Here is a 25,643-nt window from a genome sequence, read left to right as displayed (position 1 = left end):
GAACACTGGCAGCTCCTCCCGTGCTGCCGAACAGCCTGAAGGGTAAATCAGTACCCAATTCTATCAGTTCATCAAAGTCGAAACTCTCTAAAGTTTGTTTAATTAAAACAAGAAGTTCTTGGGCTTTCTCAGGTTAGATGTGCTCAAACCCCAGAATACTAGATTTATCCTGGCTCTCTGGCTGAGTCTCTTAGTCCCATTCCCTGATGGTCTCCAATGCTTGACTCAAAAGAAAGAAGGAGGGGAGAAGAGAAGAGCCTGGCACTCCCACCCCCCAGATGTCTTGTAAGTCTCGGAGGCTTAAAAACATTGTAATTGATAGAGAAGATCAAGCAAACATGGTCACTTTTGGCTTTTAATTCTCAAGAATCGTGAGTAGCAGGGCAAAATAAAATGCTACTCAAGAATCGTGAGTAGCAAGGCGAAGGTCCACTGTTGGCTGTTGGCTATGACTGTCTTCTCCCTGGGATCCTGCTCAATACCTCTGTGCCTGTGGGGCCAGAAGACAAAGGTGTGCATCCCTACGAAGCTGACAAGGGTAGCACCAGGGGAAGGAGCCATCGCTCCCCCAAATATATCTCTTCCCAACCACCTTGAATGTTTTATCTTCCTCAGACAGTCCCCCAGATCTGCTCCTTCCTTACAATTCAAGCAGCCCCCTTGCTCATCTTGCTCCATAACTGACTTTAGATGAATCTGCTTCTGGAACTGGAACTGTTTTCTGTCCTCTCCCAGGGCCCACAGAAAGCTGATGTGTAACAATGTGCATCACACCAGCCAGAAAAGCCCACAAATCAGAGCAAACTTTGAGATTTTTTTATTTTGCATTTGACAGTATTTTCTGAGTGTTAGCACAATGAATGCGTTTCTGAGATACCATCCTGCCACAGAGCCAAACAGTGCTTAGGTGTTTAAAACAAATGTAATTCAAGCCCTAAGGAACACGAGCTGGGATTCAGAACAGAATTTAACATCTCTGTGTACAGAGATTCTGCTGCGCACACACCCACCGAAAGGAGTTGATGTAGAGACCACTTTCACAATAAATAATCCCTTCTCGAAACTGTATACCATCTCGCTGGCACATCAGTCCTTTCCATTTCCGTATGATGGATATTCACATTCGTACCTTATACTACTCATTGAGAATTTAGCATTTGGTCAAGGCTAACACCCCAGCATCCACCTTTGCATTAGCATCTTGGCAGGGGAAGGGGGAGGGGATGGGCGGCCTCTCCCCATCCCTGCGGTTGAAAAACACCGTCTTCTTCAGCTGCTCAGTAATCTCAGCGTAGCCACTAGAGCGCAGCTGAAAGAGATTGCGAACTGTCAGGCGTTACAATTCCCAGTTGTTGCCAATTATATAGATAAATAGAAATTTACATAATTTACAAAGCGCTTGTGTCTGCGGCTTATTTTGAAGCCATTCCCCAAAGATCCACATTTCTTCCTGAAAACAAATATCACCCTAATAGTCTTGCGCTGGGGCTGCCTTCACAGCGGCTTCCAGGGAACCAGGTCTATGGTTCATCAGTGTGCCTGTTGGCAAAGGGCACGGAAGTCCCTCTGCTGCACGGCCTGGGGTTCAACACCTGAGGGTGTTCATTTCCTCCTTTTTTATCACAAACATCAAGAATCCTTTCTTTCTTCCCTTCCTTTTCTTTTTTAGATGTATTCTTTTAGTGGGTACCAAACACAGCTGAAAATGTCTGTCTAAATCCCATAAGCTTCAAATTCATCAACTCCTGTAGAGCTGTGATCTGCTAGCTCACCCCTGGTGCCTGCCCCCTGTGATGGGTCTGACGTTGACATGCTCCGACGGAGCCTGCATCTGTTCCCAGATGGACATGGGTTTACATTTGCAAAGAGTTAGCTTGGGGTCCACTCACTCCCAGAGAGAAGTGGCTTTGCGACATGCCATACCGCTCCAAAAACAATTTCCTGAGTGAAACCGGAGCCTTGGGCTGTGGGCCCTGAGGCACAGCTGGGATCGTTTTACCCATTAGGGAAGCTGGGGTCTTTGGATGGGGCATTCTTGGGAAAGGGCTGTATTGTTAAGTGAGGACCCTTTGAGTGGGTTTTCTCCCCCAGGCAAAACTCCTTTCTTGTCCTCAAAGAAGTGGAAATGTGAACCAAGGAGGAGCCATAACTGAGGTCTTCCTGCTGCAGGCCCTTCTCCCCAGGGAGCTGCCGAAAGGGCCAGTGGAGGGGCAGGCAGACCACGGGGCAGGGACGTCCACTTTGATGGAGGTCTAAAGCCTACTTGCTTTGTCTGGCCTTGACTTCAGCCTACCTCAGAAAAGGCGGAAGGGATATGCAAAAGAGAAGACAGAAGCCTATAACAAAAGCCAAGCTCTCCACTACCTGAAAGGGAGCCACCCCATCCTTCTTCAGCCTATTCCTTGTTTTGAACAAGCTCCTTGGCAGAGCTTCTTGGCAATTTCAGAGCCTGCCATTAGCCTGAAGGTGTACACACAGCCATCGCTGCCAACAGAGCCTTGGGAGCTCTCTCTCTTGCAGCCTGGTCCCATTTTTGAGGATCACAAGTTCAGGACCGTAGCAAGTCCCACTCTGAAAATGTCAAACTAGGGATGACTAACTCCAGTCTTGCAAGAAAGTCAGGACCATGATTATAAGGAAAGACTTTTTCTTTCCAAGTAAAGCTTCTTACAGGAGCGTGACAAGCAACGTTGTGAAGCCTAGAAGCAGATCCTTTCCAGGCGCGGGTGGGACATCTGTGCCAATGTCCTCACCTCCTGAACATCAACAGGACAATGACAAGAGCACTGGCCTGCCCTACCTTCCCAGAACGCGCCCAGCACAGCACGTTCCTACTGCAGGGCCTATGCGCTTACCCTCCCCTGTCTGACACCCCCTTCCCTTCCTCATCACTCTGGCTCACCCTGCCCCATTTCCTCTAGGTCTTTATGCCACTGTCACCTGGCCAGTGAGACCACCCCACCTGCAACCACCCCCAATACTCCCTACCCCCAGCCTGCTCCTGCTCTCCTTCACGTGCCCTGCTCTATGTTTTATGTACTGGTTTGCTATCTGTTCCTCCCACTATTTAAGTGCCAGGAAGGCTGAACTTTTGCCGTATTCTCGGTAGTGTCCCCAGCATTTAGGATGGTGCCCTGTACCTCACAGGTGCTCAATGAATCCTTGCTGAATTGAGTAAATGACATAATAGGTGGATGGTTTAATCACACTACTCCCTCACTGAGACTGGTTTGGGTTTGGGGTGAGGAAAAAGAGGCAAAGTGGGGTCTGGTGGGGGCCTAACTCATCCTCTCCAGGGTCTGCCTCTGCCGCTTCTCTGTGTTTTCATTGTGGATGCTGACAGAGTCCTCTCCAGGTGACTCGAAGCAATCTGCCACCAATTTGGAATGCCTTGTATATATCCAGAAGGGTTTAACCCTCCCTTGATCAGACCATGTAGGAACCCAAACCCCCTCCAGGCCACTGCTACGAACATAAATTACCATTCCCATTGCAGATGTGTAGACAACTCATTAATAACAATTTCTGACTGATAGAATGACAAACCCAGTTGGGCTGCTGGAAGCCCTTGGGATCATACAAAAACCACAAACGGGTTAAAAAAAATTTATAAAATGAACTGGAGGACTTGGAGGACCTGGCACCCAGCTGCTGTAATTCATCTCTGTCCAGAATCAGCTGCTGAAAAGAAGAAATGATTCTTTTTCTAAAGATCACATTTTGCTATGGGAGCAGAAGCATAATGTGGGCCCCAGCAGATGAGCCTGCAGGGGCTCCAAGAAGCAGTGGTTGGTGAGCTTTATCCAGACCTGGTGAAATCCAGGGCTAGACATCACTGCTCAAAAGCTACAGGGAATGCAGAAGTCAGCTCCTAAAACAGAGAGCAGGCTGTCCACAGCTTTTGGCTGCTCTGATCCCAGGGGACAAAGCAACCCCCCCACATGCAGTGGGGTTCCCGCTAGCCGCCTGCACAGACCAAATGCACCCCACATGTCCTCCATGCCACCCAAGGGGCAGCAACTCAGAAAGCAACTTCACCTCCTCGGACGCACGCCCCCCAGGGCACCACCAGCCTGCTTTCCCACTTCTTTGTCAGATGTTTGTGCCGACCTTGAATTCCTGTGGGGAGAGAGCCAGTTCAAATGAGTCAACCTACATTTCCATGTGGCTGGTTTTTCAGCATCCAGTAAGGCTTGTCTTTCCACCAGTATAAGCATGGTCCCCCAGGACTGCCTCTCGGGTAGTTTCCGAAGGCTGAGCACACGGGGGTGGAGTCCCACTAAAATCCAGCCTCCACCCACACTCCTCAGTTATCCATGGACATTAAGGAGCCAAGAAGAAAAATGTGGTTGTGCTAGGGGTTCCAGACAGCAGGCAGGCCCTGGGTCCCTGGTTGGGGTGGCACCTGCTGCATAGAGAGCCCCCCTGCTGGTGCTTACTTGCCCAGGAAGCACCTGGAGGTGCCATCCCACCAGTGACGGCTCTCAGAAGAGGCTCGGCAGGGTAGCTCTGCCTGGCGGGGTCTTGGCCCAAATTAATGAAAAACAGGAGCGAGGAGCATTAATAGGAATGGCTATTAGGTAAAACCCAACTTAAATGGCCACCACAGGGCAGAGCTAGGGCCTGCTGATTTATCTGAGTCCACACTGACTCAAAAGCTTCTCCAGTTGCTTGTAGGAGACTACAGGGTCTCCAACTCAGGGACTGGGGAGGCAGCCACAAAGTAAGACGATGAGTAACACAGGTGAATGGACATTGCACATCTCACCCGTGGCCTTCACTCGGTACCAGCCTATCTGGCCACGAGGGCATGTGGGCTGGTGAGACCAGATGCTCCCATTTGTTACTTTTGAAGAAGCTAAAAATGTGCATCTGTGGGGGTGGAGGTGGTATTCTTCAATTTTTAAGAGTTAGCAACTTATTCAGATTTTGGCAAATTGCTATGCAATCCAGAAGAAATACCTCTGGAGACCAGACAAGGCCGTGGCCGTGTAATGGGCTCTGCTCTGAAAGGCAGCAAGGGGATGGGATACCATGCCCACGGCCCTCCAGGAGCCAGGGATCCACATTCCCTCTGCGCGGTCCCCACCGTCACGGCACGTCGGATGGTATCCCCCAGGACAAGCCGAGCCCTCCTGTACCCACACTGCCTAGGGCAAGGGTCTCTGGAAGTGCGGAAAGCCAGGGAAGGGGTCATACCCACGGGCAGCCAGGGACCAGGTGCAGAACTGCAAGCAGGCATCATCATCGCTGTCCGTGCAGGCGCAGCGCAGCGTTCCCTTCACTGGCTGTGGGCTCTGTGGGAACTGCCCAGCCGACCTCCTGCCCCTGTTTCCGCTGCCTCTGTAGCTGGACAGTCCATAGGGCACAGTCCGTCTGCAAAGGAAAGAGCAACGTCAGGGCCACTTCTGGGCAAGCCGCCTGGGCCTCCTCGCTCTTGGGTGCTGGCAGGTGTGGAGTTGGCGAAGGGGTGGGAGATGGTGGACACAGGATGGGTGAGACACGCGGTGCAGCCATGTCCCAGGATCTGGTCTCCACACCCTCCCCACGCTTTGAGCCTTGGAAAGCTTCTGGAGTGAACCCTTCACCCCTACTACCCCGACTCCCTGCCTCCTGCTCTCCCCTAAGCCCCAGGCAGTGCGCTGGAGCCGCAGGGTTGGAAAGATGGGAAGTCCCGGTGGAGGATGGAGGATGGCCTGTCTGCACCTCCCAGCAGCCAGCCCTCTCTGGGCAGGAGCCAGCAATGCCAGGTGTGCGTGTGTGCATTTTCAGTCTTTTCAAGACCTAACCTCAGCAAGCACACCTCCCGTCCCGGATCCTTGCAGGGCAGTTCTGGTTTCCCCTTCCTGCATCCAAACCCCTGACATGGATATTCCTGCTGGCCCAAATGCTGATCCTAGTCTTCATCTTTCAGCCAGCAGCACCTGAGCCTGGTCATCCATACCAGTAAGATGCCTTCCTACCCCGCGGCCCAAAGCCTGGTTTGTTCCTGCCCCGCCAGCCACTGAATTTCTTCTGTGCATACACCAAATTTGTAGTCTGTGCTAACTGGAATACAAATTCAATTATGGCCGTTGAAACACACTGTGGCCTTGGAACAAGGCTTCCTTAAAGACACAGACATGGAAGCCTCTGTGCCCTGAGAGATACATAGCCAAAGACAGAAGTGGCTTTGGGAAAAGTCTTCTTATGAAGAAATAAATGCCTGAAACTATTTACCCATTTCATTTATGGTTGGAGCTGGCATGAGGGTGGTGGTGTCTTTGAAACAATAAATGTTTAATCTGTTTCTTATGCTCATGTCCATCCAACCAGTGCTCTCCGGGGATGGGAGGACACTACCAAGCAATTCAGTGGCAAAAAGTTAAAAGCAGCTGCTTAATTCATTAGCACTACTGAATAGGATTTGGGGCAGATTAATAATAGCTAGAGGAAACACACGTGGCCAAAAGTTACTTTTCCAATAAATTCTGGCTTTCCTTCCAGTCCCCAAGATTAACCACCTTGGTTTCTGTGAGCCCCATGAAGTATCACCAATCAGCCACCTCAAAGGGGGTTCTGACATCCTCTGCATGCTTTCAAAATAACATCAAATTGAATTTCCTTTAATTTAAAACACATGCCATGGTGCCTTTTAGGGGTGGTGAGGACAAAGTGGGGGGTGCCTCATCCTGACCTGATGCTTGGGAGAAACCTGCTCCCTGCTGGACTTGAGACAAGCTGAGAACATAACCACCCCCACCCTCTTTCTCTTCCCCTCTCCCCACTCGTTCCTACCCGAGTTAGTTATGAAATGGTTCCTGGATCCAGGCAGGCCCAGTACGGAGCAGTCTGTGCCCACAGGATGGAGAAAGCAAGGGGCCCTTCCCGTTCTGAGCTGTGCATGTGTTTTCAATCACTCAGTCGTATATGACTCTTTGCGACCCCATGGACTGTAGCCCACCAGGCTCCTCTGTCCATGGGATTCTCCAGGCAAGAATACTGTAGTGGGTTGCCATTTCCTTCTCCAGAGGATCTTCCCAACCCAGGGATTGAACCCTAGTCTCCTGTGTCTCCTGGGTTGGCAGGCAGATTCTTTACCACTGAGCTGCCTGGGAAGGCCCTGCTCTGAGCGGAACCTTTGCTAAAACCTCATCTTTTCTCAGGAATGGGAAATGGTGGGGGTGGGGTAGCAAGACAATACCGACATTGTGGGGAGGCAGGATTTGGCTAAAGGTATAGATTTCCAGTAATAGGGCCACATTAAATCTCTAGGTGTTGACATTAAACCCAGGCCCCCATTTCTTGGTGAAAATTACACGCAGGGATTAACAACCACGGCTCCCATTTTTCCATCAACAGCAAGACCTGCAATTTTGAAGTTACTGTCAGCTGATTAGGCATTTGTGTGCTCAGAGCCAGTCAACTTCACAAAGTGTTTTAAGTGAGGAAACAGGGCGACCCGGTATTCATTAACAGAACTGCTAAGCACTTTCCCAGCAGCCTAGTGGGAGGAGCTAGTATGCAAATGAGCCCTTGAAACTTTCCAGGAATGTTCATGGAGGGAGAAAACCCTGCTCCAAGCCTGGGTGTTCTAGGTGTGCACTCTGCTGGCTGACCTAGGAGCCGGTAGCAGGTGATGCAAGCTGAGAACCAGAGGACTTGGGAGAGGGTCCTGCCCACCGAAGGCCCTCCGTCCGCTCCCCAACGCACAATAGCAATTCCAGCTCCAACGAAGGCGCACTTCGAATAGGTTGAAATTTTAAAGGTTTTTAAAATCTGATAAGCGCTTAAATAAGAGTTTGGCTTCAGAATACCTTGGAAATCAGAACTTGATTTTAGGATTCTGGGGCTCCTTGGAGTCCTGTGTTGCAACATTCAGCACTTCAGCTTCCCATCCTGTTCGACCCCAAGTGCACCCCAAGCTCCACCCACCCCCACCCCCATCCTGCAAGCAGCTGCGCCTTGGCTGCCCTGTAGGCCTTGGGAGATGTGCCCTAAGCCCTGTTCTGTCCATGGACGTCAGACCCTGAAGTGGGCTCGAAGACACCTGAGGAGGGGGTATTCCAGGGTTATAAATACTCGGTACATGGTCTAGAAGAAGGGGCATATGGCTTTCAGTCCCATAGACTCCTTGCAGTGGGTAGGAGATAGGGCCAGAGGAGGGTCAGAGACGCCCTCTACCCCACAGAACCAAGGCAGAGGTCTTTCTTGTCCAGCTCTTAGAGTGGACACCAGCTCCAAGAGAGTAGGAGACAGGGCTCCGTCTTTTGCATCTGCTGTGGACCCAGCACAAAGCTGAGAAAATGAAGACTATTAATTAAGTAACTGGTTGTTGAGCGTGAGATAAACTAGACCAGTAAGACTGGATTCTCTCCAACCTACAATGTTCAACAGCCACAAAATTCCTTACAAGGAATTTCTAACATTTGCCAAGCATCCACTATATCTGGGAATACCTTATTTTACTGCACTTCACAGATAATATGAATTTTACAAATTGAGGTTTTGTGGCCACATGCATTAGATGATGATTGGAATTTTTAGCAATAAAGTAGTTTTAAGGGATGTACATTTTTTAGATATGCTATTGCATACCTAATAGATGGCAGTATGGAATAAACAAAAGTTTCCTAAGTGTTAAGAAACCAAAAAATTCGTCTGACTTGCTTTTTCACTTTGTTGAGGTAGCCTGGAACCACATGTGCAGAATTTCCAAGGTCTGCCTATGTCTCCCTGGTATTATGCCAAGTGTGATGAGGATGCAGAAAGGCCTTAGGGCATCCACATACTACTGGTGTACGAAAACAGTACAGGATAAAGAAACCTCACCAGCCAATATGCACAGGTATGGACAAGGTACACAGAGCACAGAGAAAGGTTACCTGGATCCCATTATTATGCTGTGTAGCACTTACATGATGATCACTCCACCCGCTCCAGTTTCGTGATTTACAAAAGTTGTTGGACTGAATGATACACTGCACTGCATGAAGAGTACTTAGCAAAGAGCTCCTAGCAGTGAATGAATGTGGCTACTGCTGTTGCTTTTTCGGTCTGGGAATTCAAGTGAGTTGTACCGGGCATAAAACACCCTATCTACCAGCCCTGCATTTAAGATGTGTGACTAAGTAAGAAAGACAAGTAAGAAGGAACCAGAATGCCACCTGGCACAGCAGTGCCATTCTTTGTCAGGCTTCCTTTGACTGGGCCATCTTTCTACACTGTCTGCCCAATAAGCACTCATGTTTTAGCTGCTGTCTTGGTACCTTTGTCATTTCTTGAATGATAAAGAAACGAATGTCTCTTGAACGATGAATTGGAAGGAACTAATGAAGGAATCCTGAAAATGAAGTGCCAATGGCTGAGAACTTTGACCAGCACACCGTCTGACCTGTGGTTTAGCCTCCTGTTCTACAGTGGGGCTTAAAGAACACAGTTCTTTATAAAAGTAGGCAGCATTTCAACCTGCTAATGTTCCAGTTATAACACAGAGCTCCAAACAAAAGAGAAGCAGGTAAGATCAGTCCAAATGCTCTTAGACAAAAGAAAACACCCCAAAACAATCACATTGACAATGTCTAGTGTTGTGTGTCTTTGTATATTAATTGTCCTCAGCGTATGCTCAGAACATTCATTATTTGATCAGTGATGGTGATGCCAAGATCATACTTATCACAGTGTTCCTTATTTCCCATTTTCTCCCAGCTGTCATATATAAACGTGAGTAAATACTAAACTTTCAAATCTCCTGTATTCATTCTCCATCTGCATCATCACCCAGCCAGACTCTAAATTCTCAGCAAAGTCGATCGAATTGTCCTAGAAAGCCCAGTTTTCATAACCCCACCTACCCACCCCAAACTGAATAGCACTCAACAAATATTTGCAGAGTGGTTTCCAATGTACAGGCCTGGACTAGACTTCTGATGATTCATGACGGGCCCATGGCCCTGTACACACACAGTCTAATCTAGTGCAGAGGTTAGAAAATTGGCATTCCTGTAGGCTTCATCCAATCACAAGAGGGTGGTGTTTTTGTTTGTTTTTTTTTTTAACTTGAAAATTTCACACAAATATCCCAATTTCCATCTTCTCTCAGTTATACTCACTCCAGTCCCGCACTCCAACATAGCAGCAGCCATCTGCCGCTGAGTGGTACCATCAGAGCCTGGCTCAAACACTCGTGTTTGGCCCCAGTCCCTACTCCTGTCCTTCTCTGCTTGCTTTTCTTACCTGTCTGGCCTTCATGGGCATCTCAGGGTACAACCCCTGCCCTAGTGGCTTGTTCCATAAGGCAAGGCCAGACAGATCGTGTGACATGGTGACAAAATTAGCACCAGCTACTATTTTTACAAACTGTTGTCATTTTCAATTTTAAAAAGCCCAGGTTCTGGTGAGTATCTCCCCAACAAACAACATTTTCACTTCACACTCAGATGCCAAGATGATGCTGTCTCCTCCGCTTCACGTTTTCCTTCTGAAACGGAAGAGCAAGGTCAGGACCGTCTTTGGGACACATCGCACAGGAGGCACGACGCTGCTGACCGGTCCTGCAGCCGAAAGAAAGAGGAACAACTGTTTGCCAATGGCAGGCAGACGGCGGGGGCCCCCCAGCTGCCAGGCACCAGCGGTCATCAGATACTGCCCCTCACAGCTCCCTGGAGAATCAACTTCCAGACTCCAACAGGCTTTCTAACTAAGGCTCAATTTCAGATTTTATTAAATTTCTTCCTTAGAAGGTACCACTCAGTTGCTCTCTCAAGTTTTGAAACACATTCTTGGGCAAGGAAGAAAATGTGGATCCGCTTCATTGACTGTCTTTGTAAAACTTAATCAGAAAAAAGTGTGAACCAGGAACTCTGTTAGAAGAATAAGACAGAATGAAGTAACTACAGAAAGTGACTGAATATTCAAAGACCTGTAAAAGCATCCATTCACTTCAAGAAACATCTAGTGGACTGCCCCCTCCCCACTTCCACTTTACACAACGACACAGAGACAAGGAGGAAACAATAGCTCAGAGACAGAAATACCCGCCTTGAAAAACTTAAAAGCCCAGGATTCTCTAGAGCCTGAATTCAATGCTGGCTGTTTTCGTCTCCTGGAATCCAATCTCTTGTCTTTCCCCTGGGAAATGGTCCCTCTCTCCCTGTGTGAGGTCTTGATGAGACTGTCAATCACTGTATCTCACCTTCCCACACCTCAGGACTCATCAGGTGACCCAAGCTGGCTCATGGCACCCTCTCCTTCCCAAGACACCTGAGCAAACCAATTCGAGGTCAGCAAATAGTTTGGATGGGAATTCCCTGGTGGTCCAGCAGTTGGGACTCTGAGCTTCCCCTGTAGCAGACACAGGTTCGATCCCTGGTCGGGGAACTAAGATCCCTCGTGCCACATAGTACAACCAAGAATTAAAAAAAAAGAAAATAGTCTGGAGCTGCTACTAAGCATCCTGCATTGTCTGTTTTTTGCCCTGGGACCCCCAGTCCTGTCCTGGTTTCTCTCTCTTTCTAAGCCTGGTCCTGCTTCTCCCTCCCTTCCAGGTGGTGGATCACACCATGTCCTTCCAATAAACTCCTGTGCTGTGTGAGCTACATTTAAGTTTCTGTTGCTTGCAACCAGTGACCTCAAGCTGACCCTGGAACTCACTCTCTCAAGATGGATGCAACCATGATCTCTTGGGTTTCATAGAAAGACCAGGAGTCTCTGCAGCTGCCAAGGACAAGTAGAGATTTTCTTCATTGCAACAAAATACAAAAGAATGTGTTCCAATTCAGGACAAAACACAGCCAACAAAGCTAGCTGGAGTCCTTTCTTCCCAGGTGTGCCCACTGTGAAATGTTTGGTTTGGATCACACTGTCCTTTGGGCAGGTGGGAGCAAGCATACGACCTCATGATGCTCAGAGATACTTGGCTAACCACCTCAGGAGGCTTATCCTCCAGTGAATTTACTCCTTGTCCACTCATCAAATGCCTGTGAAAGTTGGCTTGGGACAGGCCTCATGCCAGACAACCACTGGGTGCCCTTCCAACCTCTAGGAAAGAAAATAACCAGGAAATACATCTCCTCAGTGACCTCATTGTACAAGCAGAAACACATGCTTTCTGGTTCTAAAGAACACGACACGAACTTCCTGCTCACAAACAACATAAAGGGAACTGGCAATCTGCAGCTTTGCTTCTGCAGAAAATTGCCGCATCTCTAAGTGGGAGGCCCCCAAGGCAGACTGTTCCTCCACCACCCACGAAAGGAGGAAGTCCTCCTGCAGCCTCAGGAATAGCCAATGACCAGAATATTTAGAAATATCAAAAGAGTGAGCAACATGCTGTGGGTTGGTAGTTAACTTTTTTTTAAAGATATCCCCCTCATCCCCTGCTCAAAGAAAGCAACCCACAACTCATGAGTTTATCCAGGACTTGGTTGTTGGGGAATTTTACCAGAATTACATGTATTTTCAAAGAGAACATTGACCCCCATCAGTCAGACCCAAGAAGAAGGGGTGTTTCCTCACCTGGACTGCAGGTGTGGCTTCCTTCCTGTCCCCTGGGGTACGTAACAGCTGACCTCTGCCTGTCCACCTCAGCATCCAGGGCAGCCCAGGCAGTGCCTGGCTCAGAGCAGGTGCATAATAATACTGCTGCTGCTGCTAAGTCGCTTCAGTTGTATCTGACTCTGTGCGACCCCATAGACGGCAGCCCACCAGGCTCCCTTGTCCCTGAGATTCTCCAGGCAAGAACACTGGAGTGGGTTGCCATTTCCTTCTCCAATGCATGAAAGTAAAAAGTGAAAGTGGAGTCACTCAGTCGTGTCTGACTCTTAACGACCCCATGGACTGCAGCGCACCAGGCTCCTCCGTCCATGGGATTTTCTAGGCAAGAGTACTGGAGTGGGTTGCATTGCCTTCTCCGATAATAATACTACAGCATCTCAATAACAAGGGTCTGCTATGTGAAGAAAGGAGGGGGGGAAAGTGAAGTGAAAATTGCTCAGTTGTGTCCGACTCTTTGCAACTCCACGGACTGAACAGTCCATGGAATTCTCCAGGCCAGGATACTGGAGAGGGTAGCCTTTCTCTTCTCTAAGAGATCTTCCCAAACCAGAGACTGAACCCAGATCTCCCGCATTGCAGGCAGATTTTTTGCCAGCTGAGCCACAAGGGAAGCCCAAGAATACTGGAGTGGATAGCCTATCCCTTCTCCAGGGGGTCTTCCGGACCCAGGAATTGAACAGGACTTCCCTGGTGGCTCAGAGGGTAAAGTGTCTGCCTGCAGTGTGGGAGACCCGGGTTCGACCCCTGGGTTGGGAAGATCCCCTGGAGAAGGAAATGGCAACCCACTCCAGTACTCTTGCCTGGAAAATCCCATGGGTGGAGGAATCTGGTAGGCTACAGTCAATGGGGTAGCAAAGAGTCAGAGACAATTGAGCATCTTTACTTTCACTTTCTCCTGCATTGCAGGTGGAAGGTATCAGGGAAGCTATCAGGGAAGGAGAGAGGGAAGGAGGTCTTAATTGGCCATTACTTCTCATTCCAAACCCAATCTCCCAAATGTTTAGAATTCTTAGCTGATGTATTCGATTTCTACTATCATTGTCCTGGAGGGAATATGGTCTCTAGATCACTTAAAATGGAAATACCACATCTTGATAGTAACTTCTGCAGACACATGAGGAAAAACCAGGCTGCCTGGAAGGATGAAGTCTCAGAGACAAAACCAGAGGCCTCCCTAGGCTGACAGACCTAGGATATTGGTCCAAATTGAAGACTAGCTCCCAGAGAGGCCCTGGCTGAGTGGTTTCTTTCTGGGGCTGAGAAATGAAAGGGCTGGATCTCTGAAGGCTCCGTCCAACTCCAAATTCCATGGAGAGATTCCCAAATGCCCTCACTGTTACACCTGAGCATCTCCGAATAGCACATATGCTAGAGTAGGGCTTCTCTCCAGCAATGAAACCACAATGAAATGTGGGGTCCCTACCTACCCCTAAGTGGAGAGAGTCCCAGGATCTTACCCACTGTTTTCAGAAAGCTTCACCCAAAGAGTAGGACTCTTCCACATCCTACCGCCATATAACTGAGCTTAGAAATAATCCCAAAGCCAAAGATTGAATCGCGCCATCAGGTCCCTGAACACAGTAGCCTCCTCCCCTCACACAGGCACACGGGCTCAGAATGAAGTCTATTTAGAGGAAGCACAAGTGGTCAAAGCCATAGAGAGTAACAGAAACATCCTTCTGTGTGTGCTGTGTGTGGGGTGGGATTTCCAAGAGTGACAGCTCAAAAAATAATCAAGAAGTTAGGGTAACAAATGCCTGCAATATTTGCAACTGAAGCCATTTAGGGAATCCGACAGGTTAGCTGGTTTCCCCCCTGTCTGCTACAACCCAAATGCGTCCATGTGAGTTAGGTTAGAGTTTCTCTCCCCAACCCCCAGTGACCCTAACACATTCCAGGTCAAATGTAGGCATGAGCAATCCACGTCTGTCTGGCACAGGCTCATTATAACTTTATGCAAAGCTGCAGACAGATGTGGCTCAAAATAGTTACCAGCAGTGGAAACAGAAGGAGTAAAATAAGGAGCAGGTATTTTTTAAAGGATGGGGGTATGTGTAGGGGGATTAAAAAAAAAAGTCCAGATGCCATCACACATCCCTTTAAACAACCCTCAGAAAGAAGAGCCTGGAGAAGGCAATGGCAACCCACTCCAGTACTCTTGCCTGGAAATTCCCACGGACAGAGGAGCCTGGTGGGCTGCAGTCCATGGGGTCGCTAAGAGTCAGGCACGACTGAGCGACTTCACTTTCATGCATTGGAGAAGGAAATGGCAACCCACTCCAGTGTTCTTGCCTGGAGAATCCCAGGGACAGGGGAGCCTGGTGGGCTGCCGTCTCTGGGGTCACACAGAGTCGGACACGACTGAAGCGACTTAGCAGCAGCAACAGCAGCAGAAAGAAGAGAAGACACCCTCGCTAAGTTTCATAAGATTTCATCTTTAGGTTGTGGTCACTCTGATCACTTGATTGCTTACCTTGAGCTAAGAAAACTTAAGTCCCTCTAGAGACACAGGCTCTATCCCAAACAAGAACCAACCAGAGTCAGATCCTGTCTTTATTAGAAATGTTGGTATTTGGTTGATTATGAAACTTCTGCACTGATTTTCATTTTTAAAAAACATCGCATTCCCTTTTATTTAACCTTATGGCATCCCCTTCAAGTTTGCTCCTGAAAGAGTATGTCACGAGCCTCACCCTATCTTGCCACCCTACAAGAAATCTGTGGAAATCAGATGTAGAAAAGCCCAGAAAAGCTACAGACACCTCTGCTCTCTCACCGACCTGCTTCTGGCTTTTGGCAAAGCTGTTCACTGCTCCCCAAGTTGTGGGTCATTCATGTCATCACCAAGCAGCACAGGACCGCAACACCTTGGCCACATCTGAGAGCCTCTGAGCCTTTCTCATGGGTGCATGAATCTGTTTCTGTTTTTTAAATTACTGGGCCAGGCACAGGGCTCGCTGGCTGCCACATTCTAGAGTTACTGTTTATTAAGGCCTCCTGCTCAGTTGGCCCTAAGAGGTCATAAAATAAGGGAAGACCTGTGCCTCCAGGACTCTGAACATCGCTAGGTTCTCCAAATGCTCTTGGCTCTCCCGAGACTCCAAACTGGGGCAGACGAGAAAGGGTGGGGATGCCCTGTTCTGCTGTCCGTTCCTGGGGGCTTGGTGGGGCAGCAGGACTCTAGAAGCCCCTGGAACCTTGTCTGGACCAGTAGCTTATCTACATTGTGGCCATTGCCTAGATTTATTTTCCTTCTAAATAAAATTGGTTCCTGTCCCAAATAGAGGGAAACTGTGTGTGCGCACGTGTGTCCCGTTTTAAGGAATTCTGTTTCCACCGAAACATGGCTTAGACTGAGAGGGTTATTTCCTTCTGTTAAACAGTAAATCTACTTCTAATGTACTCCAAAGCTGAGCGATGGTTACAGGGGACTACCTGGAGGGAGGAAGTGGAGCACAGGCAGCTCCCATCAAACTTGCTGAGATGCTGTGGATCCAAGACGGGATTGCGATCTGGCGCTACAAAGCCTGTGAGTTCCAACCGGCTGTGGGGCCCCCCTAAGGAAAGCACTGTTTGCTTCCCAGCTTCCTTTGTTTTAAATTCTTGCAGGAACAAACCACACCAGAGATGTCACAGCCTTTCATCTGCCTTCAAATTTAAGGCCAAGTTCCTAGTTGCAACGTCCTCTTCGTCTAGAAAAAATCCAAGTTCTTCCTTCAGGGGCACACAGGGTCATGACCTCCTCGATGCAAATCAACCTGCTTTCCAGCCTCAAGTCTCTTTCTCATCCAGTTGGGATCAGCAGCATTTCAACGAACCCATCTTTGCCCCCAGACATCTCACCTCCTCACATCTATTCTGGGGTAGAAAAGGAGACTTTAGGTCCAACTGAACCCAACCAGGAGGTCACCTTGCGTGAGCTGACCTTGCCAATAAACTCTGAAATTTAGCCCCAGGGCTATCAAACTTTAAAAATGCATCTTGCCATGAAATGTTCTGAGCTGCTGCTACCCAAACTCAAAACTGGAATGTAAACATGTATAGATTTCTAAGCAGGAGAGGGTTACGTGGGAGGGAAATGACTCAGAGAGTAAAAACATGATGAGTCAGAAACCTGAGTTCAAGATCATTTCTAGTCTGGCTGATACTGTCTTCTCTTTTTATTATTATTATTATTTTGGCTGCACCCCACGATGTATAGGATCTTAGTTCTCTGACCAGGGATCAAACCAGCAACACCTGAATTGAAAGCGGGAGTCTTAACCACTGGACCACCACTGGAAGTCCCAATACCATCTTTTTTTATGTGTTCTTATGTATTTACCATTTTTGGTAAACAGATTCTGTAGTTATTCCCTAGGATCCCTTCCTGGTGGCCCACACTCAGGTCTTGGGTACTGAGACCCAGGTGCTGTGTACAATGAGAAATGACTGCAAGGCATTGTGTTTGCTCTGCTGGGACTCAGCCTTACTAAGATTTCATCATTTAACAAAGGGGTTCCAAGCAGATCATTCAAATTATCCTGACATGCCCAGTGGCTCAGACTGTAAAGAATCCACCTGCAATGCAGGAGACCTGGGTTCAATCCCTGGGTTGGGAAGATCCCCTGAAGGAGGGCATGGCAACCTATTAGAATATTCTGGCCTGGAGAAAAGGAAGAGGAACCAGAGATCAAATTGCCAACATCTGATGGATCATCAAAAAAGCAAGAGCAGTCCAGAAAAGCATTTATTTCTGCTTTATCGACTATGCCAAAGCCTTTGACTGTGTGGATCACAATAAACTGTGGAAAATTCTGAAAGTGATGGGAATACCAGACCACCTGACCTGCCTCTTGAGAAACCTGTATGCAGGTCAGCAAGCAACAGTTAGAACTGGATGTGGAACAACAGACTGGTTCCAAATAGGAAAAGGAGTACGTCAAGGCTGTATATTGTCACCCTGTTTATTTAACTTATATGCAGAGTACATCATGAGAAATGCTAGGCTGGAAGAAGCACAAGCTGGAATCAAGATTTCCGGGAGAAATATCAATAACCTCAGATATGCAGATGACACCACCCTTATGGCAGAAAGTGAAAAACAACTAAAGAGCCTCTTGATGAAAGTGTAAGAGGAGAGTGAAAAAGTTGGCTTAAAGCTCAACATTCAGAAAACTAACATCATGGCATCTGGTCCCATCACTTCATGGCAAATAGATGGGGAAACAGGGGAAACAGTGGCTGACTTTATTTTGGGGGGCTCCAAAATCACTGCAGATGGTGATTGGTGATTGCAGCCATGAAATTAAAAGACGCTTACTCCTTGGAAGGAAAGTTATGACCAACCTGCTGCTAAGCTGCTAAGTCGCTTCAATCATGTCCGACTCTGTGTGACCCAATGGACAGCAGCCCACCAGGCTCACCCGTCCCTGGGATTCTCCAGGCAAGAATACTGGAGTGGGTTGCCATTTCCTTCTCCAATGCATGAAAGTGAAAAGTGAAAGTGAAGTCACTCAGTCGTATCCGACTCTTCATGACCCCATGGACTGCAGCCTACCAGGCCCCTCCGTCCATGGGATTTTCCAGGCAAGAGTACTGGAGTGGGGTGCCATTGCCTTCTCTGATGACCAACCTAGACAGCATATTAAAAAGCAGAGACATTACTTTGTCAACAAAGGTCCGTCTAGTCAAGGCTATTATTTTTCCAGTAGTCATGTATGGATGTGAGAGTTGGGCTGTGAAGAAAGCTGAGCACCGAAGAATTGATGCTTTTGAACTGTGGTGTTGGAGAAGACTCTTAAGAGTCCCTTGGACTGCAAGGAGATCCAACCAGTCCATCCTAAAGGAGATCAGTCCTGGTTGTTCATTGGAAGGACTGATGTTGAAGCTGAAACTCCAGTACTTTGGCCACCTCATGCGAAGAGCTGCCTCATTTGAAAAGACCCTGATGCTGGGAAAGATTGAGGGCAGGAGGAGAAGGGGACAACAGAGGATGAGATGGCTGGATGGCATCACCGACTCAATGGACGTGAGTTTGAATGAACTCTGGTAGTTGGTGATGGACAGGGAGGCCTGGCATGCTGCAGTTCATGGGGTCGCAAAGAGTTGGACATGACTGAGAGACTGAACTGAACTGAACTGGAGAATCCCCATGGCAGAGGAGCCTGAAAGGCTACAACCTCAGACACGACTGAACGACTAAGCACAGCACAGCCAGACCCTACCACACTGCCACATCACCCCAGCCCTCCCCCGCCCCACCCCCATTGTCAATGTACCCACCTGCTTATTTAGCAATGCCTTCAGAGAACACCATGCCCCTTTCCCCAAACATTCCAATTATTCACCAGAGAAGCAAACAACAAAGGAGGGGCAGAAAAGGGCAGGACCAAATCTCATCAAGCCTGAACAACCTTTGGCCACCAGGGTGCTTATCAAGCTGCTTATCAGCAGGGCAGTCAGCCAGACACACCTTTTCCCAGGGTCTGTAAACCTGATGCAGAACAAATGCTGAGATCGCCCACCAAGAGGCATGGCGTAGGGAGGAACTGGGGTACCCAGGTGCAAGCTCCTCAGTGTTACTGCAGGAAGCTGGGTAAGACCATGGTTTAAGGGTCCAAGGAAGCTGACTTCAGCAGGACTTGAGCTTCTTCGTCCCAGGCTCCTCCAATCACAGACTGTGTGGAGTGGCAGGGAAGGTTATGCAGCCCCCAGGGTTGTATACTTATCCATATGGTCCTGTGATCTTGAGGTACGGAGCCCACTAGAGTTCAGAGACTGTGCTGAGCACACTCTGCATACTCTCTCATGTCATCCTCACATGTCTTTACTCACAGGAGTCATGGCCAACATCAGTGTGGACCACTGCCTGCAAAATCATGATCATGCTCAAAAGACTATCCCTCTGCCTCAAAAGCTGTATCTCCAGCAACAGTACTCCCAGTCCTGACTTGCGGGTCACATGATTGTTATTGGGATCCCTGTGATCACACAGTGGGTGGACAGCCAGTCCCACATCAGCGGGAGGCTGGAGAACCAGATCCATCCATTCCACTGGGATGTTCTCAAACTTAAAATGTCCCTTGCCTAGAAACATGTGGCATACCTCTCTTGAACAACAGCAGGGGCAAAGATGACTCTGTCGAATTGTTGCCTTTCTGTGGGAGAATATATTGAATAATTATGATTATTTTTACACCTCTTCTTTGGGGAAAAATATCGTTCCTGCTGGCTGAGTCAGTGTGGCCAGGCTGGTCACCTTGTTAGGTCACCATCCTAGAGTCACACTGATGTCTGCACCTTACCTGGGGGCACGGGGAGAGGGTGTACCATCCCCAGGCCATGCAGCGAATCACAAACAGGACACCGGGCAGAGCTCCTGGGGCTGGAGTCTTCTCACGAGTCTACAGAGCCCAGATTTCCACCACAGCCATGATTCCAAGCATCCTGCACTGCTCTTTCCAGAAATACATTCCTGCTTGTCAGACCATGTTGCTCAGATTTTTGTTTGGAAACACTGTCACGGTCACAGCATCACAGTGCCTCTGTCATTGCATCCTTGGAGGGATTAACAGATGGCAGGTCCACTCAATTCTCAGGAACGAAGTGGGAGAGACGGAGCGGAGCTCCTTGCTGGGGGCCCTGCGGCTTCATCGGCTGTCAGAGCTAGTGGTCTTACTCTGCGGCCAGGTGGATGGATGGTAGCAGGTGCAGAGGGGCTGCCCCGCTGTGGAGTATGGTTAGCACTGAGAACTCTGATGGTTAATTGTACGTGTCAACTTGACTGGGCCACAGTACCCAGATCTGTGACCAAAAACCAGTCTAGATGTTGCCAGGAAGGTATATTTTAGATTCAATTAACATTTAAATCAGTAGATGTTGAGTAAAGCAGATTACCCTTCATAATGTGGGTGGGCCTTATCTAATCAGGTGAAGGCCCTGACAGAGAGAAGTGAGATGCCCTGAGTAGGAAGGGAATTCAGCCTTCAGGATGCCTCAGACTGCAGACTGAAACATCAGTTCCTCTGTGTGTGTGTGTAGTGTGTTTATATACACATAGAGATCTATATATACACATCCTATTAGTTCCGTCTTTCTGGAAACCCCAATAGAGACAATCCCTCACCATGTCACAGGACACTCCTATTTTTGAAGTATTCTTGTGGAACAGCCCTGAGTGCATAGGGATGTAAGTATATGGCCTGCTGCTGCTGCTGCTGCTAAGTCACTTCAGTCGTGTCTGACTCTGTGCGACCCCATAGACGGCAGCCCACCAGGCTCCCCTGTCCCTGGATTCTCCAGGCAAGAACACTGGAGTGGGTTGACATTTCCTCCTCCAATGCGTGAAAGTGAAAACTGAAAGTGAAGTCACTCAGTCGTCTCTGACTCTTAGCAACCCATGGACTACAGCCTACCAGGCTCCTCCGTCCATGGGATTTTCTAGGCAAGAGTACTGGAGTGGGGTGCCATTGCCTTCTCCAGTATGTGGCCTTCTTGTCCCTATTTCTCTCCTTATGATCTTATTCTTGGCATATTTTCCATGACCATGAGATGAGATAAGTATTTCCTATGAGGTGGGGTTTTGTTTTCGTTGGCAATGGTGGGTTTGCTGGGGGTGGGGGCAGGCACGGTGGCTTCCTAACAGGGCCAAGGAGAGCCATGAACATCCCTTGCCTCGTGGGCGGACAGCTGTCTCCGCACCTCCCCAGGTCTAAGAAGGCAGCTGCCAGGGATGCAGTTGGCTCATTTCTCTTTGGGGCCTGAGATCTTCTGGAGGAAACAATGGAAGCTATGAGCAACAGCCCCAGAAAAATCCACATTCCTGCACGTGTCTCTAGGTATGTGAGACCTCTGGGACAGGACACCTCATTTGTGGGAGAAAGTCCTGCAGATAGAACCTCAGTGACAGCAAAGACCAGCATTACTAAGCATCTACTATGTGCTGGGAGCAGATCAAGCTCAGATCTGGAAGAGCTAAGTGCTTAGAAGGATGTGGGGAAACCAGAGAACGTGGATCTCATGCCTGGAAAACACCTCTGGGAGCAGCTGCTCTCTAGAACCTTAACTTTCCACATGAGATGCAAGAACAACATCCCCCCTTAAGCAGCTTGCAGGTCCTTAAACGCAGCTGAAATGACCTTCTCCAAGAAGGCCTTGCAACTTCCCAAGCATCATTCTGAGATAAAGCAGGATTGTTGCCTCTACCTCCGTGCAACTGGAAGGCAGTAGAAGGAAAGACACCGGAAGCTGAAAATCACCCAAAGTTCCAGACTCTCAATTTAGGCATGAAGACCCAGACTCCTGTGGTCTTCCAGCGCAGCCAGTGGTGGGGACCGGATGCAAATCACACCTGGAGAAGTCCCAGGAGATGAGGAAGGTCTGCTAAAGAAGAGGGGTGACAGCTAAGAGAGAGGAGCCCTCGACATAGGGTTCTGATGGTAGGTTGGGGAGGGAGTGGGAAGCAGAACCTGGGAAAGTCCTCAGTGTGCGTCACCCTGCCCTTTAGTTCACTCCAGTCATTTTCAGATGCTTCCATTTCTCCGAAAGCCCAAGTTCCCTAAAACCCACTCCCTCACTTTGCAATCTTGTCCAAGATGTTTTAAAGTTTGCCAGTGAGGTTGCCCATGCAGCAACAGACAATTTTCAGAAGGAAGGAAAGAGCAAAGGAGGGAGGAAAGGAAAGAAAGGAAGGAAGGCAGAGAAAGACCATCTGGGAACATCTTCCAAATAAAGGTTATGTTGCCTGTCTGACTTTAAAATGCTCAAGTCTGGCTATTGTCATTTTTTGTTTCCCAGGGTAGCTCATGAAACTCCCAAACACCATATTTAATCCTTCCCTCTAGTGTTTAAAATGAATCAGGGTCTGGGAAGAAGGGAAGAGGTAAATCAAGTTGTGAGGGGAACATTAGCAAGTTGGATATCCTGGGAAAAGCCAAAGACCCATGGCTTCATCTCAGGTCATACATGACAGCTCAGAAGGGGGAGACAGGATTCCCACCAGGTCATGGGGATGGGGCGAGTGCTTCCATGCAGCGAGTGCTCAGAGCTTGGCAACAGGCAGAGAACTAAGGTGGTCTCCCAATATCCTCTCCTTTCTCCCCTCCTATCCTCTGCAAAGTCCCCTTCCCCTAACTGGCTTTGCTTTCTTCTTTCTCCTTCTAGAACCACAGCCGGGGATTCCTGCCAAGGTTGCCCTGGGTTCTGTGAAGCTAAGTTAGTCAGAGAACGATGCCAGGAGGATAAGAATCAGAGAGGACAAGTGTCAGGGTGATGGAGACCGCAGGAGAAGGTGACGCTGACAGCTGTCTGGGAATAGAAGGCTGTCAGCGGCAGCCTGTCCAGGAGTCCCTCCCCAGCACACCTCTCTTTAAGATCTGGCCTGGTCAGCCCTCTGTGTGCCGACCAGACATAAGCCAGCAAGCAAGTTCTGGCATTGGGGTCAGCTCTCTATTGGATGGCCTGGGATAAAATGCAAATGTAGAGCCCTTGCTTCAAAGAATATTAAGCATTTCATTGTGTTGTACACCTGAAACTAACACAATACTGTACATCAACTATACTTGAATGCAAAAGGTATTAAGCATTTCAAGACATCAACAATACATTTTAGACTGTGAGGGTCCTTCTGAGCCGGGACCTTGTACACGTGTCCAGGCTCCTGGGTGGAGCCAGTCCTGCCTGCCATGCAGGACAGCAAGGTGACTTTCTAGACCAGATGTACTCAGAGGACTCACGACCTGGTTTTGAAAGATATCCAACCCCCTAGGTTCAGTCTCCTTTGCACTTCATCCTTGGGGTATCGGTAAAACAAGGTAAGTATGTGCAGCCCATCAAGCTGTCACCCAGGGTGCTCAGAGGTCACATGGCTCGGGGACAAAGGAACCCCTGGATCAAGGGGACCCAAACACTGAAGCAAAGTTGCCTGTCCAGGCCCAGGGCTCTGGAAAGGCTAAGCAGGATGCCCAAGGTATCCCAAGAATACCCAGAGACACCTAGAGACGTCTGGTCCAAGTCCTGGATTTTAGAGACCAGGAAAGCAAATTCCAAAGGCTGGTGACCAGATTGAGGTCAAGCCCTCTTCACAGTTTGCAGGAGGATGTTTCTTTAGAAGGGGTTCCTGAGCTGAGTCATTACCCACGGCCTTGGGAGAGGGGCGACTTTACATTAAGGAGACTCCAGGAGGGACTCAGGTGGCACTGTCTCAGTTTTGCAGTAAGAGAGTTCTTACGGACTGGAGGAGAGAAGGGGAGCTGTCGGGTGCAGGGGTGACATGGGAAAGAGGAGGAACTGTGGGCTCACCACCCAGGAGGTAAGGAGCCTGAATTCCATGGAATGTCACCCCATGGGGGAGGTTTCACTAGGCCCTGCCCAGCCCACCCCTGCACTCCCTAGAGAACAGGCTGCTTTCAAGGAATTTGAAACTCCTTGGAGCCTGGCAGGGTCAGCAGAGGGGCAGGACCCACATGGCCCAGGGGCAGGAGTAACTTTCGGGGCTTCCTCCCCCCAGAGGGACTTCTCAGGTGTCTAATCCCTCTGGCTGGCTCATTTCATTCACCCCTCCACCAGACCAGACACTCTGGGCTTGGGTTTCTCCCAGGCCAGGCCCTCAGATGAGATGAGAGTCACACCCTTGACCTGCAGAGCTGACCTGGGTTGGCGGGAGGGCTGAAGTCTGTGACAAGCGGGCTCTGGGCTGACTGGGCTCAGAAGGAACTAGGTCCTCCTTCAGTGTGAAGAGAGGGTCCTAGCCAGGAGCACCCCTCCCCTCCCCCGGGCCAACTCCCCCACCCCAGGGCTGACTCACTCAGGAGTGTTGATCCAGATGATGTCCAGGTGGCAGTAGTAGACGCACTCTTTATCCTTGTAGGTAAAACATGTACAGCGCCGGGCTCGGTGGTGCACAGGAACCCCCTCGGCCCCCTGCTTCCCAAACTGACTTGGTCCCTGCTCCCGCCAAGGGCTTCTGGGGCTTGGACCCCGGGCTGCCATGGTGGCCACAGTCTCCTTGGTGTCCCCCTCCGATGTGGCTGCAGAGAGGGCCCGGGGCATGCTGCTCCTGCCAGCATCCCCAGACTGGGGGTGAGGCACCCATCCTGCAGGAGGCAGATGGAGGGGCTCCTGAGTTCCTAGGAATGCAGACCCTTACACCCACCATCCCGTAGAACCTGAGGAAGGGGACAATCAAACTTTCTGCCAAGTCTGCAAGCTAAGGGTACTTTTTTCTTAAGTCTCCTAGCTACTCCCAATGTTCGGAAAATTTTGCAAAGCTATGTGCAGCAGTTGATGAAAAGCTTGCAAGTTGTGTGCACACTTTGTGACAATCTTGGGAGCTCTTCTCACTTACTACTGCACAGCGTGTAAGCCATCTGCACCCACTGAAAACGTGCAAGCATTGTGCAGGCTTTCTGAACACTTTGCAGTCATTTTGCACAGTTTCTGAATCGTTTGCAAACTTTTGGAAAAGTTCCCGACTTCATGAAAAATTGACCAACTCGGCCCCGGGCCCCAGGTCTCTTGCCTGCGTGTGGGCTGCAACCTCCCGGGCCCGCGGGGTGGTCCGTGCCCTCAGCTTCTGCCCTCTAGCCTGCCCCCAGGCCGCTCCCCCGGCGAGGCACCCTCCCCGCGCCCCCGATCCGGGGTCCTTTTGTGTGCGCTCGCGCCAGGAGACGCGCGCCTCCCGGCCCGCTTACCTGCGGCGGAGGTCACAGCGAGCCCGAAAAGGAAGCACAGCCCCAGCTCCATGAACCCCGATCGGGCGCGGGCGCACCGCGCCGGAGGACGGGCGCCTGTGGCCGCCAAAGGGCGCTCGGGCCGGGCACAGCGGGCCTCACCCTCCAACTGCAGATGCTTCGAGGTCGGCCGTTGGCTCGCCGCGTCCCGGGCTGCGGCCAGGAGTCGGCTGCGACCGTCACAAACTTCAGAGCGCGCTGCCCATCCCGGCTCAGGGCTGCCGGCTGTGGGTTAGGGCTTTTCTGGCTCCCGCACCACCCCTTTCGCCTCCCCGCCCCCCGGAGGGGCTGGAGTTGCAGCGCGGGGGCCTTTGAACCCGGGGCGCACGGGGGTCGCCTCCCAGGCGCTGGGGAACCGGCTAGTCGCGCAGCGGCCCGCGGCGCACCCAGCACGGCGAG

General features: G+C 49.8%; 1 protein-coding gene across 3 annotated transcripts; it reads right to left on the bottom strand.

The window, feature by feature from the left end:
* Positions 1-802: 802 nt before the first annotated feature.
* On the bottom strand, positions 803-25,643 carry EDN3 (endothelin 3). Of its 3 annotated transcripts, none has more exons than XM_045162668.1 (5): positions 25,206-25,643; positions 24,320-24,608; positions 5,204-5,376; positions 4,039-4,119; positions 803-1,309 (listed from the first exon to the last, which is right to left on the bottom strand). In XM_045162668.1, the coding sequence occupies exons 1-5, from the start codon at positions 25,255-25,257 to the stop codon at positions 1,299-1,301; spliced, it is 606 nt and encodes a 201-aa protein (XP_045018603.1). In that variant the 5' UTR covers positions 25,258-25,643; the 3' UTR covers positions 803-1,298. The 3 variants fall into 3 exon arrangements, with proteins under 3 accessions (XP_045018603.1, XP_006049119.1, XP_045018602.1); XM_006049057.4 differs by having other exon boundaries at positions 5,200-5,376; positions 25,206-25,636; XM_045162667.1 differs by having other exon boundaries at positions 803-4,119.

The sequence above is a fragment of the Bubalus bubalis genome, chromosome 14 (genome assembly GCF_019923935.1).
Source record: "Bubalus bubalis isolate 160015118507 breed Murrah chromosome 14, NDDB_SH_1, whole genome shotgun sequence".
In the NCBI taxonomy this organism is placed as follows: domain Eukaryota; kingdom Metazoa; phylum Chordata; class Mammalia; order Artiodactyla; family Bovidae; genus Bubalus; species Bubalus bubalis.
The sequence above is the reverse complement of the archived record's forward strand: the minus strand, read 5'-3'. Positions and strand labels throughout refer to the sequence as shown.

Excerpts from the sequence above, each read along its gene's own strand:
- EDN3 (XM_006049057.4), bottom strand. The coding sequence starts at position 25,257 with ATGGAGCTGGGGCTGTGCTTCCTTTTCGGGCTCGCTGTGACCTCCGCC. Across the intron at positions 5,377-24,319 it reads ATCTGGATCAACACTCCTGA|ACGGACTGTGCCCTATGGAC; the intron begins GTGAGTCAGCCC and ends TTTCCTTTGCAG. Across the intron at positions 4,120-5,199 it reads TGGTCCCTGGCTGCCCGTGG|GAATTCAAGGTCGGCACAAA; the intron begins GTATGACCCCTT and ends CTCTCCCCACAG.